Source organism: Sphaerodactylus townsendi, linkage group LG08 (assembly GCF_021028975.2).
Source record: "Sphaerodactylus townsendi isolate TG3544 linkage group LG08, MPM_Stown_v2.3, whole genome shotgun sequence".
In the NCBI taxonomy this organism is placed as follows: Eukaryota; Metazoa; Chordata; class Lepidosauria; order Squamata; family Sphaerodactylidae; genus Sphaerodactylus; species Sphaerodactylus townsendi.
The window spans coordinates 109,531,650-109,550,313 of record NC_059432.1 but is presented as its reverse complement, the minus strand read 5'-3'; the positions used below and the strand labels follow the sequence as shown (position 1 = coordinate 109,550,313).

Below are 18,664 nucleotides of genomic sequence, written 5' to 3'. Positions count from 1 at the left end.
AAATTTGTGTTGGAGCAATAAACAGTTGTTATCCGTGGCAAAACATCTTTTCCAACCTGCAAGTACGTCTCCAAGATATAATTTCCAAAGGCTTATTTATCATTTTCTCTGATTGTGGCTTAGTTAGTCACATATTAGGTGTCACCTGTACATAATGGGTTGGGTAGTATCATCCTTAATGTGGGATTCATTTGAACTTTTCTTGCTAGATATTTCAGATCCATGATTTAAAGAAGGGGCATCAATAATTAAATCCAATTGACCTGCATGATCAGTAAAGATGCAACTCCATTTTTGATCTCTTGAGCACCTAGGGTGACTTCTTAGATGTTAGCTGAATATTGGCACCATTTTCTTTTCTTTTTGCTTTTAGTTATATCCTTTTGCAGCTGCAGAGGTGGAGGAATTTTGTTTCAGCTCCAAATAGAGTTCTTGGAGCCCAAGATTTTCCATCATCCCACAAGTGGTAAAAGTGTTATCCAAAATTGTGTACTCATGGGTGCCAGTCCACATCTATATCCTTGTATAAATTGGTTCACGTACTTGATCTCTGTCTCTTTGTATGGCTCTTTTCACTTTTAAAAGGAGGGAGTCCAACTTAATAAGATCTCTCCTGTGGACTATGATCCATATTGCCCTCTCTCTTTCCTCCTACATGTCACCGATTTATAACTGGCTTCCTCTGTTGATTCCTTGAGTTGTTAGTTGGTGGTCTGAAGGGGGGATCTTTTCCTTTTTGCAATTTGTCCTAGTGGGTGGATTAGGGTCAGATCTAAGGCTACATTGTGATGGTTCATCTTGGGGGTACATAGTCTCTTTCCCCCCTTCTTTTATTGTCTCTAATTCCTTTTTTAAAAGATCCAGCCTTTGTAGAATTGCCTCTTGTTCATAATTTGGTAGATCGATAAATGTTTTTTTTTCAAATTATCTTCCACTATTTGGTTGTCCTGGTAGGTGTCCTCATTTTTGTTTTGATTTAGCACTGGTGTTTGTTCAGTTTGGCTCGTTGGGGGTCTTAGAATATTCTTCCTTATAGGATATGAGGGGATGTACTTGTATGTTTCTAAATTTAATTTTCAGGCATAATCTCCTGTCCCACCTGGGTAGTTCTATGAATCACGAGGAATTCTATGGTTAGAAGTTCCTGTGAGTTCACAAAACAATATTTTTCCTTTTCTCCCAAGGTCAATTGAGTACTCCACTTTTGGCCTTAGCTTCTACCTAACTCTAACAAGTCTTAGCTGTCAAAGTATCAGCATTCGTACACTGTGTTCTCAGTTCGTTATCAGCGTTAACGAGCTGTGCTTTCAACTTGACGAAACACCGTCATCTTGCATCAACTCGTTCTGTGGAGTATCAGCAAATCAATCAAATCCGTCTGTGCGGTATGGACGGAATGAACGGAATGCGCTTATTATAGCCGTTTGCGAGTAGTCTTCATCAGATCAGATTCCCATTCAGCAGCCATAATTGGGGTCTGTGCAATATTAACATTTCATATTAACCATCATTATATTAACTTATTTTGCATATTTTACATATTGTAAATATTTCAAACATTATATGCAATATCTACCATTCATGTTTACAATGGTTGCATTATGCATTTTCTATATATACATTTTAAATAATTTAGATTAGTAGTTTCAACAATTAAATTCATTTCATTGATAATTAATTTAAAATGATTTTATCTACATATATAAATATTCCATATTGATACATATAATATATTATATCACTTAAAAGTCCTTTTAAAATTGTTCTCATATTACTTACAGATATTTTTGGTGAAACCTTCACATCCATGCAGATCCCCATCAAGCTTTCTATCCTGTGTGGATTCTCTCATAGTTTTTAAACAAAAAGCCTTGCACTCATTGATATCAGCTGTGGTTGCCGAAACTGGTTCTTAAAGGTATACACTGATATGGGATTCATAAATAGCATGAGAAATCTATTTCTCTGTTAAGCTCATTTACTAAATGACTTTTTAATCTGTAGATCCATCTGGTTTCCCACTGTAATAAATGTTTTTTTAATATCCATATATCCATAAGTGGGAGTATCACAATGGTACAATATTACAAATGTGAAATCCATCTCACGATGTCTTACTTGCACAAAATGTTGTACCAAAGGTGCATCCATTTTTAAGAGTCTGATATTCGATTTGTGCTCCATGATTCTCAATTTCAAATTTCGGGTCATCATCCTGACGTAATTAAATTTTGCATAAACTGCACTGTATTAAATATACACATTTTGCAGTTGCACAATTAGAAAATTGTTGAAGATGCCATCTATAGTTGGTGTTAGAATCAATGACTATTTTGGTATTCTGAGACTGATTACACACAGAGCAGTGTACACATTTGTAATGGCCTGAAGTGGGAGGAATATATTTCATAGGTGGACTGTAATCTGATCTGATTAATTTGTTTTTTAAATTATCTGTTTTTCTGTCTCCTATTTTCGGCACAACCTGGCAACCAGGTATTTCTGACAATAAATGCCAATGCTTAAGTACCACATTCTTAATTCCTTGTGCTAAGGGTGTAAAGTAGTGCTTGGGGCTCACATCCTGGCTTTCCCCATTCTAAATACACCAGTGACTAGGATTGCCATTTCTGGCTTGGGAAATTCTTGGAGACTGGGAAGCAATTCCTTGAGAGCAACTAAGAATGCACAGTGTACCACAGAGCCCACCCTCTAAAATTGCCATTCTCTCCAAGGGAGAACTTATAGACTGCCAATCAGTTTGTGCCATTTCCCCTAGTTGCCCCGGCCCCGCAAGTGGCTGTACCAACCCACTTTCCCTGACCTGGGGGTTGGACTCCCCAGATGATGTTATCTTAGCCTGGCCCTGAGGGCCAAGGAACAGTCTTGCCCATAGGGTGCCTTGTGTTTAGGCCACGCCTTGTACCCTCCTCCCATACCCTGGCCTGGGGTCCCAGCGCTGTTTGCCAGAGCCACCTGGGTTTGCTCCTTGACCTCTCCCTCCTCGCTACCTCTGTTGCCTCACAGTGAAGAGAGAGCCCCTCTGGATTGCTTCTCTCTCCCTTTCCCCACATATTTCCTCCCTTTTGCCCCTAATCCCTGTTATGCTCTCACAGGGGTGGGGTGGGTGGAGCAGCCGGGTGTGGGAAGCTCCTTAGGGCTCACTCAGCCTGTTTCCCCACAGTAGCTGGGCAGCCACCCCTTCTCAGCTCCCTTTTGTCTCTCCACTCACTCCACTCTTCCCCTGCCAATACTCCTCCTCTAGTCCTTGCATGCAGCTGCAGCTCCAGGAGGCCCATTTTCCTCTCTCCTTTTATCTACTCCTCCTCTTGGCCCAGCTGCAGCTCATCACTCTCTCTCACAGCCAGTTCAGCTGTGAGAGGCCCCTCCCTGCCAACACTCACTCTGCTGGCTTTTACTCTGTCTGCTGTTATCCTGCTGTCTCTCGCTTTGCCAGCCCTTGGCCTGTTTGTTTAGAAAGGTAGCTGAGTCCGGGACAGCTGGGGACAGGTAATGCTACCTCTAGACACAGCATATTTCCAGGAAAACTCCTAGTAACCTCCTAGGCACTGCTGCCAGCAGGAAGAGTTACAAACCTTAGAGGTCTCTTAGGTTTATTGAGGCACTATGCAGAACAGACAATAAAAGCACATTTGCCAAATGCATAATACATGAATAAATGAAATAAAAGAAAGAAAATATAAAAACCTAAGAGCAATGTATGGCTACAGAAACTAGAAGGTATATGTACAAATAATGCAGGGATATGGCCAGACTTTCCCAGTTTGAGGTTTGCAAGTGATATGACATACATACAGGGGTACGTTTCATTGAACCCTAACTTGACAATGGTTAGTGAAAAATCTGAAAACTCACTGGCACAGAGAAAGCAAAAAGACCCCAAGGCTGGGGATCACATCACAGTTTAGGGTTGCCAGCCTTCTGTACACCATCATCAATCACATGACCAGATTAAGGATCAAAGTTCTCTGTGTCATAGAGAGAAACACTTCTTCCATTTGGAGCAGGTAAATGTAGACATCCCAATTAATTTATGATTGAGATTTATATAAATATTAGTGGTTTTAGTGTTGAGCTTTGAAGCGGGGTACATTACATGATTTATTTTTCATAAAATATGAAGCCTCACTATCAGTATTGACTATAACCCTCCCCAATTTTCTCATCTATTCCAGACCTATCCCCTCACAACTGCTTATATCCTAGGATTGTGTATGTGTGTTCTGCTGCATTGATTGCATTGTGTGCTTGTGTGCCCCGATTATCCCTAAGCAAAACAGTTACACATTATTAGCTGTCCTGTGAGAGTTTCTTGCAAAAGCTGACTGCAGTATACATAGGCAGTCAAGGTCTCAAGCTTGCCCCATATTTAGCTAAGCCAAGAATCTGCTGTCTCTAATTCCCCTTTCTAAAAGGGAGAGACTCCCACCTCTGTGGGAAACAATAGGGGCAATTATTTTTCCTTGAGGCTTCAAAATTTTCAGAAATTTTAGATCTCTATACTCTTATAATAAATATTTTCCTGTTAATTGTACCCTAAATGAACCAGGAACTTGTTGAGGTGTACTTCTTGCCAGAAGCTTAAGGATCAGATAAAGGAAAGTTAACTAGATGACTAGGTCTTCTTCAATTAGGCCTGACCAGAGTCATGTGGATTACATTGTCCATGTCAACATTCCTAGTATTCAAAAATTCATCAACACTCTTTAACTTCATATACTACAATTACAGAGTGTCATTTTTGACCATAAATGTTTCTAAGAGAATGAAGCATACAGGATAAGCTGATACTATTCAGTGAAGAGACTCCTATTGTGTCTTTGAAAGACACGTTAACTACAATGACTAACTTCTAATTTTGTACATGGCAAGAAGATGGAGTAGGTCCAGAGGAGTGCGACCAAAATCTGGATTCCATGACCTATGAGGAGTGGCTTAGGGAGCTGAGTCAGGAGAAGAGAGGTTAAGAGGTGACATGACAGCCATGTTTAAATATTTGAAGGGATGCCATGTTGAAGAGGGAGCTAGCCTGTTTTTTTTTGCTACTCCAGAGATTAGGACAAGGAGTAATGGATTCAAAGTATAGGAAAAGAGATTCCACTTAAACTTTAGGCAGAACTTCCTAACATTATGGCCTGTTCCACAGTGGAATACGCTGCCTCAGAGTGTTGTGGAGCTACTCCTTTGGAGTTTTTTTAAATAGAAAATGGATGACTATCTGTCAGGAGTGTTTAATTGTGTCTTCCTGAATGGTAGGTGGTTGGATTTGATGGCCCTTGAAGCCTCTTCCAACTCTGTTTCTATGATTCTAATTCTGTATTGAGCTCTTCTGCAGAAACATGAAATAAGGAACACCTGCATATTTATTTATTTATTTTTTATTTATTTATTTAGAGTTTTTTATACCGCCCTACCCCCGAAGGGCTGGCTCTGCAAGAGTGAAACAAAGCACAGTTTAAAACACATGAACAATCAAGTCGATTTAAAATAGATACAGTGTTTAAACATATAAAACATATAAAACAGCGTCAGCAACAAAATCCAATTTTAAAAACCTCCTGAAGGAGGGGGGGGAGGGGTCCAATAGAGGGGGGAGGGACCCTAGAAAAAGAACTAGGGTAGAGGGGGGGAGGGAGGGGGGCACACATCAGCGGCCGGACACTCCAAAAGCCCGGCGGAACAACTCCATCTTACAGGCTCCCCAAGTGTGAACTCACTGCAAGATCCTGAGGGCCCGGACAGCTGGAGGGAGAGTGTTCCACCAGGCAGGGGCCAGGGCTGTAAAAGCCCTGGCCTGGGTGGAGGCCAGCCGCATCATAGAGGGGCCGGGGACTAGCAGCAAATTGGCCTCTGCCGAATGCAGAGGCCTTGAAGGGACATATAGGGTAATGCGGTCCCGAAGGTACGAGGGTCCCAGATAATAAGCAAGCAATAAGCATTACCTTAGCTCTGTCTGAATTCATTCTCCAAACAGCTCTAATCAAATGGTGCAGCTAAAAGGTGGCATGAATGGGCTTCAGCGGGGGTTAGGACAGTGTTAGATCATGTTTCAGTGAATGAGAGTCAAATGGATAGGAACAAATTACCTCCTCTAGATAATCTATGGTTTATGATCCATTGCTGCGGGGAATAGCACAGACCTTATAAGGACAGGGAGGGGTAGTCATTCGCACTACAACCTTTTCTTGGATTTTTTTCACTCCTTCTGGTGGTTGAAAGGTGAATGCCCTCAGCAGTCTGACAAAGAAGATGAAGAGTTCGATCCTTGCTAGCTGCTCCCCCAGACAGACACGGGCCCCTGTAAAGGGAATATGGAAAAGAAACATATCGAGTCGGTGGAGCTTCAGAGACACAACATCTAAATTTCAAAAAAGGGGAAATTATAAATAGCCAAAATTGGCAAGAAGACCTGAGTTCAATGATGTACAGTGAAAAGGCAAGCAGGATAGTGCTGTCTTTCCCCACTTGCTTCTCAAGGTCTGCAGACTTTGGGGAGCAAGGGTGGGGAGAAGAGAGAATGATCCTGCTTGTGGGAACCAATCCTCCACGTGGGACTGGGTAGCAGAAGTGGTGTGAGGTTGGCAGAAGCAGTTCTGCTTGCTCCTTGGGGGCCCAGGGGATGGGGGATTTGCTTTGCTGCTGCCGAACCAGGGGAGAGGGTACCTTGCCACCACTGCCCTGCTAGGTCCTGCTTGTTCCTGGGTTGGGGGAGGGCAGGCAGGGGATTGGCCAGACGAGGAATACAGTGGGGCCAATCCCTGCGCAGGAACACATGACTTGACAGGAGCTGAGTCCTTCACGGCGATTGGTTGAAAGTGAGTTATCAGCATGAGTTCTATCCTTAAATGATTGTCTTAGGATTTATTTTTTATTTTATATATTGTATTTATACTCCTCTCTTTTCTACAATGGGGGATGAAAGCTGCTTATAGAATTCTTCTGTCCTGCATTTTGTCTTCACAGCAGCCCTGTGAGAAGGGTTAGTCTCAGTGTACGCGTAACTGATTCAAGATCACCCAGAAAATTTCCAGGGTTCCAGGATTCAAACCTGGGGCTTCCAGATCTTAGTCTTAAATTCTAACTGATGTAAGTCATTGGATTAAGAAAGAAAGAAAGAAAGAAAGAAAGAAAGAAGGAAAGAAAGAAAGAAAGAAAGAAAGAAAGAAAGAAAGAAAGAAAGAAAGAAAGAAAGAAAGAAAGAAAGAAAGAAAGAAAGAAAGAAAGAGAATTTTCTCATTTCCTATTTGTAGTCACGACTTTACTTTTCATTCACAAGAAATATACAATATTAATAGGGAGGTTTCATATTTTATGGAAAGTAGATCAGGGCTCTTATTTAATGAACTTTTCTTCAAAGCTCAACACTAAATAGGGCAAATATTTATATAATTCTCAATCATAAATTAGTTGAGCCGTCTACGTTTACCTGCTCCAAATGGCAGAAATGCTTCTCTCTCCACAAAATGTCCATGCTGGTCCAAAAAATGATTTGGGTTGAACATGTGAGGCGTCTTCCACTGATTTGGATCAAGAAGAACAGACCGAAGATCTGCAATAACAGTGGCTCCCTGAAAGGAAGAAACGGGATTTATCCAAAGCATCACATTTGTTTCTATGATTAAGATCCACCTTTCTCAACCTTTTGATCATGGAAGAAAATTAGAAATATTTTTCAGGCTTCAGGTAACTCCTGCAGATTTAGGCTCAGATGTAGGATAGATATTATACAATTATTATATTAATGATGGTAAACACTGCCGCCAGGAGAGGGGTCCACCACTCCAGGTCTGATTTCAAAATCTCCGGGATAATTGAATCTGGACTAGCCGCTTTCCCATTCTTTAGACCACTTATCAGATCAGCAATTTCCTGTACTGAGACAGGGGGCCAGTCAGGCAATTCAAGAGGGTCTACCACTGGGCACGGGGTTTCCAACTCATCCGCATGAAAAAGGTTAGAAAAGTAGCTATGCCAATTAAGTGGGGAAATTGATGAGGATGATGTCAGGCCCACATTACACGGTCCATTAATTTCCTGTGCAGATCTGTATATATGCTTGTTAAATATGGGAATGCTATATTGCAGGAAGGGGAGAGTGAAGGTCTATAAACCCAATAAATAATAATAATAATAATAATAATAATAATAATAATAATAATAATATATCTTCCAATAAATTAATGGACTCGTCCAGTGTGACCTGTATCATCACTTTCCATCCTGTATCTTTTCAGTGGCAGCCCATTCACCTTTTCAGTGGTGGAAGTCTGTAATGGATGCGCCCACACTGAAGGGCTGGTGTTTGTGAAAGGCCTAAAGAAAAGGCCTTAGTGACAGCCAGAGTTATACAGAAGGCTCCACTATACAAGAGAACCCACTTGATTGGTCGAGCAGAGGCACAGTGAAAGATAAGAAAAAATGGACGATTCAGAAATGGTTGGAATATATATGGGAACGAGTGACATTAGACATTTTTGAAATATTATCAAAGAATAAAACATGGCAAGAAAAACAGAATGAAATAATGTAGATATGGACAAGTTATGAGAATTGGATGAAGGAGACGGGAGTCAAAGAAGATATATGGATAAGAAGACAACAACGAATGAACTTACTGCTGTTTGGTTAAAGAAAAACAAAACATAATATTAGGGGAGGGTGGGAGGAAAAAAAGGGAAAATGTATTGTTTGGAAATTATATCAAAAAGATGTAAATAGAACGATTATTTCAAAACTATGCAATAAAAATATATTTTTTAAAAAGAGCAGAGGCACAGTTGCCTTTGGCCAGGGTTACGGGGAGCCAAATTGCTAGCAGTATAAATAGACAGTGCAGTGCCTGTCAGAGTTGAGTCAAGATTGGGAGAGAGATTCTGGAAGAGTCAGAGTTTGACAGAGAGCGGTCTGTCAGATCTGAGCTGAAGGATTCTGTCTCAGCAGTGTTAGCTGACAGAACTCCAGGTACTCTACAAGCTGAGGAGGCTTGATTAGAGAAAGGAGGCCCTGAGTTGGGTGCAAAGTGACATGCCAGTCAGTGGCTTGACAGTGAATACTGTCCAGACCTAGAGTCTGCCCTACCTCTGTGTAACACCAGTCTGGGAAAAGCCCGATCCAAGGGCTGTGAAGCCAAATTGGGATTAGTGTGAGAGAGGGAGGATATATGTGCCTGAATCTCACTGGGCATAGGCTGTGTGTGTGTGTATTCAGTGGGTTGTGGATCAGAAAGGACTAGTGTCTGTCTGTGAAGAAATTTAGTTGAACTAAAGCAAAATCGTTCCTGAAGAGACACCTGCATGTGTCTCTCTGTGTGTGGAACCTAAGTAACATCTGAAGCTCTTTAATTCTTAAGTGAAAAGAACCTCTCTGAAACCATCAAGCGTTAGTACCTCTCTGAGCCAGTTCAAGAAGCCTTTCTTTTGTTTTCAAAATACATTTCATTCGTTATGTTCAAGTTACCCTCGTGCCAGCCTGCGTTTGTGTGTGAGAGGTTGAAGAGTGCCTGTCTGTGTGGCTAGAATCCCAACCAATTTGAGTTCCCTCCATTTTTTGATGAAGGGACTCTGAAGGACATTCCCCTCAAACCAAGAGCGAATGTGAGGTGGGATCCTTTATTATATTTGGCAACCAGCAGCAGTTTTGGGATTCCTAGTTCCTTCTCTTTAATGGTGGCAGCAGAGTAAAAAGAAGATATTTTGGGTGGCAAAGGAAACCCCACTGGTCACTTTAGTGGGAACCTTGATTGTAGGCCACACGTCCAGTTACAATTGGTGGCTAGTGGGTGGGATAATATCTCTCCCTCACCTTGAATATAAGTGACCCCGTTACATGGGGCAATCTTAGAAAACCTCCCTTGTAATATAGAGGAAGGAAAGGAGTTGCAACATGCCCTAGTACAGTGGTGGCGAACCTATGGCATGGGTGCCAGAGGTGGCACTCAGAGTCCTCTCTGTGGGAATGCACAAACAGAGTTCATCATGTGGGGGGGGAATTGCCCCCCCATCTAGGCTGGCCTGGGCTGCTGGGCTCGATTATTAGCATTAAACCTAAGACCTAGTTTGGGGGAAAAAGTGTAGGTAACCCTGTTAAGCTGTTAAACCCCAGTAATTTTCATGCGAAGAACTAAAGCGTGATCCTTTACCTGGGAGTAAGCTCAGTTGCTAGCAATGGGGCTTGCTTCTGAGTAAACCCTCCTAGGGTCGTGATTCACCCATTGGAAGAGTTGCACAGTTGCTTCAAAGCAGAGCCACCGACTACCACGAAGCTTACTTCCGAGTAACGCACACCTGGGAGCGAACCATTTTTTCTAAACTAAAACCTCAGGTATTCAGGTTAAATTGCCGTGTGGGCACTTTGCGATAAATAAGTGAGTTTTGGGTTGCAATTTGGGCACTCAGTCTCGAAAAGGTTCGCCATCACTGCCCTAGTAAATACCCACATTTGTTTGGGCTCTAGGAGTGGCCAAGCGATTGGCAACCCCGGGAGGCCTGTTACTTGGCCGTGCTTCCCTTTTTTTTCAGTCCATGCCTCTCTGCTGCACAGCTACGCAGGGGCACAGGGACGGCAACATGGCTGTGGAGGGCCATGCCTGCTTGGCTTTGTAGCTACACAGCGAAGGAAGGTGGGTGAGAAAAAAAAGCACCTCCGTGTGAAGGTGCCACGGCAACCTGCATTGCCTCCACGGGCTCTGTTCACTGCCTGCATGGAGACATGCAAAAGCCCCGACAGCGACGTGGGTTGCTTAACCTGACTGCAACCTGCTGTCCTTTACCCAGGCAGAAGGGCCCTCTGTGTTGCCTCTACAGGGTCCTGCTTGGGGTGGATTCTAGTTAAAAACTTCATTGGATGATTCTGGCCCTTGTGATACAGAAAAGTTGGGTTCTGCTCAGCACAAAGTTCTATCAAAAAAGAAACAGTGGCTTAATATAATTTAAAGCCGTTGTATATAGCAAGTTTCTGTTTTCTGTTATGAGGGTTGCTAGTCTCTGGGTGGAGACTGAAGTTCTCCTGGTTTTATGGCTGATCTCCAGGATATAGCAGTTAGATACCAGACAGGAAATGGCAGTTTCCAAGGATGGACTCAAATCACCACTGAGCTCCGTTCTCACCCCAGATTCTGCTATCTTCAGGTATGACCTGCAAACCTCCAGTAATTTCCCAAGCATGAGTTGGGAAATCCTGTTACCCTTGCATATCATTGCATAAGTTTGGTTGCATTGTTTTTTTTTTTATGTTTGAGGGTTTTGAAGAAGCTTCACTCAACTTCCACTGGCTAGAAAATTCTATTCCTGATTTAGCCCCTAAAGCCCATACTTAGATTTCAGTCTTCAGTGAGCAAGATGGCTGGAAGGGAAAGGAGCAAGTGAAGGGCGGACTCTCCTGAAACAAGAGCTCTTGCAAGCTCAAGCCATCCCTATTCCAACAAGATAGAAACAGAGTAGGAGATTCAGGAAGCAGAGGTGTAGCTATAAAGGGACTGGGGGGGATGCACATTGCACCGGGCACGTGCCTGGGGGGGGGGGGACAGCAAAATTTCAGGGAGTTTTGCGGGGACTCTCCTGATGATACCACCCAAGTTAGGTGAAGTTTGGTTCAGAGGGTTCAAAGCTATGGATCCCCAAATGTGTAGCCCCCATCTCCTATTAGCTCCCATTGGAAACAATGGGGGATGCGGCACCCCCTTTAATACAGTTCCTCATGTTGTGGTGACCCCCAACCCTAAAATCCATTGTATAGATGGAGAACACTGATGCAGAGAGTCTTAGGCGACCCGTGTGAAAGGGTCGTTCGACCCCCAAAGGGGTCCCGACCCACAGGTTTAGAACCACTGGTTTAGGACTTTGAAGGTAATCCTGAACCTGATCTAGTACTCCACCCAGAACCAATGAAGCTGGTGAAGCATTGGTTGAACCAGTGTCAAACACCCCAGGAACCGGTGTCAAACACCCTGTTGAGTCACGTGAGGAAGGGTCAGAAAATTGCCCCCCACACTTTGGGCTGAGAGGCAGACCTCAGCCTGCAGACCCAGCCGCGATGTGGAGCAGCCAGGCATCTTGGCCAATTGGCTGGCTCAGCTGCCCAGGCGCTGCTTGACTGCTCTGCTCTATGGCTGGGTCATTGGCCCACCCCTCAGGTAGCAGCCAAGCCAGCCATAGCATGAGAGGACTGCCCAGTGTGATGTAGTGGTTAACAATGGTTGACTGTAAACTGAAGAATCGGGATTGATTCCCCACTCATCCACAAGAGCGGTAGACTCCAATCTGGTGAAGCACATTTGTTTCCCCACTCCTACACACAAAGCCTGCTGGGTGACTTGGGACTAGTCTCTGTCCTTCAGATCTCTTTCAGCCTCCCCTACCTGACAAGGTGTCTGTTGTGGGGAGGGGAAGAGAAGCAGTTTATAAGCCACTTTGAGACTCCTTATGGTTGAGAAAAGTGGGGTATAAATCCAAACTCTTCTTCTTTTACAGCATTGTTCACTGGCTGTTTTATGCTACCCCAGGGAGAAAGGCAAAATGTAAGCAAGTTAATAAATAACAGTCTTCTGTTACCTTTGGAATGCAAAAACCAAACATATTCACTTCCTTTGAACATTGTCTTGGGACTCCAAACAATAAGATATATTGATAACGTTGGATCTCATGAATTACAGCATTGGTGTAGGGCAGTTTCTTCTGATCTTGGTAAGAAAATGATTGAGAGGAACCCAAAATGTCATCGATCTCCTTTTGAACTTTCCCTAAGGGAAATAAAACCAAAGCTTTAATTGTGACAACATAGTGGGCAAATTGTGGGAGACATTGATTGAAGATTAAAGTACAGCGGAACCTCGAATTTCGTTGACCTCGAATTTCATCGGTTTCTAATTTCGTCAATTTTCCCCCCTGAAAATTTGTCTCTAATTTCGTCGATCACCTCTAATTCCGTTTGGTGCAAAAAAGCTGAAAGTGAAACTAATTGCCCTTTCCTTTTGTAATGGGACCAAAGGGACTTCTGAGAACTGCCGAGAACAGAGCTACTGTGCAGTATTGAGAGTTTCTGTTGTGAGAAAGCTTACTTAGTGCCAGGTAATTAAGCGATGTGTATGGGGGGGAGGGGGTGCAACCTTTGCCTGCTTTGTGGCACATTTATTTTGCCTCCTTTGACATGCAGTGCGTTGTGGGGGCCCTGCTGGAGAAAGTGAAGTGGAGAAAGTAAAGTTTTGGTTCATTTTAGTTAGTGTTGTGTGGGGCAGCTTTTTGAAAACCAAAAGGGTGAACTTTAACTGCAGGTTAAATGTTCATGCTCAGGTTGAATGTTCATCTTAAATGTTTGAAATGTTTGAACACAAATATCTCTTTCCTACCAGATTCTTCACAATCCAATACCTATTACTCATAAATCACTGATGATTTTAATTATGACAAAGTTAACAATGCCTTATGGTGCAGGGAAATAAGTATTTTCTGTTATTCGGTGAAAATCCTCCTCCTCCTCAGAGCGCTGGAAGCCAGGACAAGGTCGGAAGGCGTTTGGGGCCAGTGTAGGGAATACGCCGGCTTCCACCTTGATTTTTACAGAGTTTGTTCTAGGCATTTGAAAGCACCAGTCAGAAGCTCATTTAATTGCAAGTATGTACATCTGACTGAAGGCACGCAAAGAAGTTTGACCATGGCTAGAATTGACACCTCTGGGTAACAAAATATATGGAGATTTTGAAAGTAAGGCCTGATGGTGTTTGGATAGGGGGAGATTTCAATGGGGTATAATGCCATAAAGTCCACCTTCCATTTTTCCCAGGGGAATTGATCTGTTACCAGGAGATCAGTTCTAATAGTGGGAGATCTTCAGCCACTGCCTAGAGGTTGGCCACCCTAGGTGGGGGGATTTCCCAGCAGCAAACTGAGTCCTAAACCTCTGTCACTGGTGATGCATCTGGTAGTTGGGAAAAAAAACCTCTGTACTAGAAGCTGTTGTTACCATAGAGCTTTTTCCCAAATAGCAGACTAGGAACAAGGGTCCCAAAGCAGAAGACCCACCACCCCTGGCATGAGTTTGGGAGCCCTAATTAGGGCTGGGGAATATGGTATCTGTGGGCATTCTCACAGTAAAGTTTTTGAAAATCCTCCTGATCATTGGGGAGGGCGGAAGTAGAATGGGAAAGGTGTGGTGGAGTCCAAGGTCGTTTCTGCACGGCCAGATTTGCGGGGCTGCATCAGCACGATTAATGCCGATGCTAGCCCTGGGGCTGTTCGCACAAACGGCCCCACGGGCTGCGCAGCTGGAGAAGCAGGCTCGCGCAGCTGCGCAGCCCCCCCAAACTCCTTCCTACGTTGTCCGGGCATCCGGCGCTCTGAGGAGGCCAGGGGACATGCCCCAATGGCCAATGCGATGGCTGCAGCAACAGAGGCCAGGGAGCGTTTCCCCTGGCCTCCTCAGAGTGCCGGAAGCTGGGACAAGGTAGGAAGGCGTTTGGGGCCAGTGCAGGGAATACGCCGGCTTTCACCCGCTGCTGTTAACTTGGCAACGGGTGGAAGCTGGCGTATTCTGAAAACCTTCCTCCCCAAGAAAGGTTGGAATACATCGTTTGGGGAGGGAAAGAGCGGCGCTGCATCGTATTCACAGCACCACCTGTGCAAACCGTCCCCCCATTCGATGTTTTACCATGCAGAAAAGGCCCAACAGAGCATCTGCTTTTATGGTTCCTTGCAACAAAAAGGAATTTTATTGTTATAATTTTCTTGATATATCAATATTGATATTTAGGGAAGCAGGAAGGAGCCAGCAACATGGACATGTGTGTGAGCAAGGGAGGGTTGATGAGAAAGGCATGGATGGTGGTTCAAGAGAGTGGAAAGGCTGGCCATTGGTGGAGGGAAGATGCCTGAGGCAAGCCTGTGCTCACTAGTGAATCTGCCCACTTAAGCAAATTGAAAGTTGCATTAGATGTGGTTTTGCATGCTGCGAAGAGAATAGTAAGTGAAAACGGGGCTCAAAGAAATAGGTCCATACAAGAAATATTGCCATGACGGACATTCATCCCCATCATGCACCAGACACCTTGTGCATAATTGGCCATAATGTCTTGTGCACAGATGCACAACCGTTTCTTACCTTGAATATCTCGATAATTTGTCATTAGGAGCAGCCCCCAGAGAAGTGTGGTGGTGGTGCTTTCTGTCCCTGCGGTGAACAAGTCAATAACGGAATTGATGAGGTTCTCTTCATTGTAGGTAGAGTTGGGATCCCTCTTGCTCTGTTATTGTCAATATGAAAAATAAAATGGAGTTTGCAATGAATTCTAAGCCTTTTTCTGTTCTAAGCAAAGCAAAGCACTGTACCTAACCCTAATCTTTCCTAACCTAACCCTAACCCTAACCTAGTGTTCAATTGAATAGTGTACAATGCCCCACAAAACTGAAAATATTTGCAGACAGCACAATCTGGACAGTAAAATAGCTCTCAACTGTCTTTGCCAGGGCCAGTGTTCATATGCTCTGAGGCAAGGATGTAGGTAAGGGGGGTTTCTCGGGTGCAACTCCCCCATTCATGTCTGAAGCTCTGCCCCTCCGTTTGTGGGTTTTTAAAACATTTTTAGTGGTTTTGGTTTGTGGCCTGCAGGGGGTGTATTGTTTGGGCTAGCAGCACCAAACTTTCAAGGATTGTTTGGGGGACTATCCTAATGATACTACCCATGTTTGGTGAGGTTTGGTACAGGGGGTCCAAAGTTATGGACTCCCGAAGGGGGTGCCCCCATCCTCCATTTTTTCCAATAGGAGCTAATAGAAGATGCGGGCTACACCTTTGAGGGTCCATAACTTTGGACCCCCTGAGCCAAACTTCGCCAAAGCTGGGAGGTATCATTAAAGGAGCCTTTTGCTGATACCACCCAGGTTTTGTGAAGTTTGGTCCAGGGGGTCCAAATCTATGGACTCCCAAAAGGGGTGCCCCATCCTCCATTGTTTCCAATGGGAGCTAATAGAAGATGGGGACGCCCTGAACTAAACTTCACCAAACCTGGGTGGCATTATTAGGAGAGTCTCCTAAAGATACCCTGAAAGATTGGTGCTTGTAGCTTAACAATTGCACCCCTGACAGCAGGCACCCCCCCAAATTTCCCCAGATTCTCCTTTTAAATCCACCCCCTTCGGCATGGATTAAAAGGGAGAATCTGAGGTCCTCAGTTTAGAAGAGAGTTTGGATTTATATCCCCCCCTTTCTCTCCTGTAGGAGACTCAAAGGAGTTTACAATCTCCTTGCCCTTCCTTCCTCACAACAAACACCCTGTGAAGTGGGTGGGGCTGAGAGAGCTCCAAAAAGCTGGGATTAGCCCAAGGTCACCCAGCTGGCGTGTGTGGGAGTGCACAGGCTAATCTGAATTCCCCAAATAAGCCTCCACAGCTCAAGTGGCAGAGCAGGGAATCATAGGCCCCTTCCGCACACGCAAAATAATGCATTTTCAAACCACTTTCACAAATGTTTGCAAGTGGATTTTGCTATTCCGCACAGCTTTAAAGAGCACTGAAAGCAGTTTGAAAGTGCATTATTCTGCATGCGCGGAATGAGCCAAACCTGGTTCCTCTCTATTGGGCTCTCAGGCAAGCTGTGGCTACAGAGGCTGTCACATTTAGTCCATTCCCGGAGAATGGGAGTGAGGATGGGGGTTTCAACACCTGGGCAGGGGAAGGCGGCTTGGCACCAGGGTTCCCGGCTGGGGCCCTGAAGGGGGGCAGGGACAGTATTAGTCTTGAAAACATCTTAAACCAACTTAAAGACAATTATAGGGCGCTACATTTTAGCAACTCAGGACAGAAGAAGAGGAGTTTGGATTTATAGTTTGCCTTTCTAAACTGTAAGGAGAAAACTCCTTCCATGCCTCATCCCACAACAGGCACCTTGTGAGACAGGTGGGGTTGAGAGTTCTGAGATTAGTACAGAGTTCTGAGAGAGTTCTGAGATTAGTACAGGAAGAGTACAGAAATATGCCTCTTTCAACAGATCAGTCTGTTACTCATATGGAGGAGTGGAGAATCAAACCTGGTTCTCATATTACAATTCACCTTCTTTTAACCACTGGACCAGTCTGGATCTCAGCATGTGTACATGGTTCCCAGTCATTTTTCCCCATAGCAATTACGTGAGGTTGATCAGGGTGGGAGAAAGTAAATGCCCATCTCTGAGAACACAAAAGCGATGCTGACTTTCATCATCTGAAGCAGATAGTAATCGATGAAGTCTTGTGGTTCATGCAGTGACTGATGCACCTTATGCTTTTCTATCTCCTTGCTTACAAAGGAAGCTACATGATCACGGTTTTCCAAAACCTTCTTGTGAGGTCCTGGAAGATGTTTCATGAGCCATGGAAAGGTGTCATACAACTACAGGTAAGAAGAAGAAGATATGATTTTGACACCCCAGTTTTCTCCAGCAGAAGGAGTCTCAAGGTGGCCTACAAAACTCCCTCCCTTCCTCTCCCCATAACAGATCCCTTACAAGGCAGGTGGGGCTGAGAGAGTTCTGAGAGAACTGTGACTGCTCTGAGGTCACCCAGCAGGTTTCATTTGGAGGAGCAGGGAAACAAATGCAGTTCTCCAGATGAGAGTGCTCCACTTTAGCTTCATACTGGGATTTTAATGTATTAATGAATTTAAAATTGTGTATTGTTATTCATGGAAGCCACCCTGAGCCCAACATGTCAGGAATGGGTGAGAGTTGAATAAATAAGTAAATTCTGTGTTGAACACTGCTGGTAACTCTACCAACATTGGCAGCTCTGAGCTACCTCTATCAAGCTGGAGTTGGAGGTCATCCACAAGAGCTACCAAGACTGCTTTGTACCAAACCCAAGCCTGAGCCCATATCGGAATGTATCAAGGCACAGTGTTATACAGACACAATAATGTAGCTAAAGTTAACTAACATTATGTAAGATCATGTTTCATTGCACCAGAGATATAGCATTTTTGGCGTCAATTTTTGGATCAGTCCTAATTTTGTTTTAAAAAACATAAAACAAAAAAAATCATTTTTGGAATGAGTTGGTATTTTACAGCCATAAATAGTTCTCAACTTCTAACAGGCTGAATTATTCATTCCAAATGCAACTGCTTCGACTAGGATCACAGCTTCCCCCCCTCCCAGATTCAGTCAGCTGTTCGAGAAGTAAATAATCTGTGAAGAACTGTTTTCATAGAGAGTTGATGGGTTGATTAAGATTTCCATGCAATGTCTGCAGATCAGTTCTGAAAGCACAAAGCCCTGCATGGATCGCTGATGACGACAGAGAGCAAGGATATAGAGATGCCATCAGTAATAGAGGGAAGACTTTTCTTATACCACTATAACTATTTTCAGGCAGTGACAAGACTATTTTTTTTCAGAAACCAGATGAGTAGGTGCGAAGTGTGGGGCAGAATATATACAAGTCTGTATTACTATTTGTCTTAGGTCTGCAAAATATGAGAATGTAAGCAACTGAGTTGGTTCAAATATTGTGAGACCTCAGTTGCCACAAAAATGCATAATTTATGTGTGACCAGAAGCATTCTGTAGTTGGGATTTCTTTATCTATATGCAATGAATTCACCAAATTCTTCATGAATTTGAATGAGTTTGTATTTATTAGAGCTGAAATTAACAACCTGAATTCTATTAATAGTTGATTTCC

The 18,664-nt window shown here is 43.7% G+C and overlaps 1 protein-coding gene across 1 annotated transcript in view; it reads right to left on the bottom strand.

Moving 5' to 3' along the window:
- Positions 1–5,943: 5,943 nt before the first annotated feature.
- Positions 5,944–18,664, bottom strand: part of LOC125438559 (cytochrome P450 2J6-like) — a 28,725-nt gene continuing 16,004 nt past the window's right edge. Inside the window, exons 5-9 of the mRNA XM_048506994.1 lie at positions 17,199–17,375; positions 15,112–15,253; positions 12,570–12,757; positions 7,448–7,589; positions 5,944–6,319 (exon numbers count right to left, since the gene is read on the bottom strand). Coding sequence (XP_048362951.1) covers positions 6,129–6,319; positions 7,448–7,589; positions 12,570–12,757; positions 15,112–15,253; positions 17,199–17,375 — 840 coding nt within the window. The 3' untranslated portion in view covers positions 5,944–6,128. The remainder of the gene's footprint in view (positions 6,320–7,447; positions 7,590–12,569; positions 12,758–15,111; positions 15,254–17,198; positions 17,376–18,664) is intronic.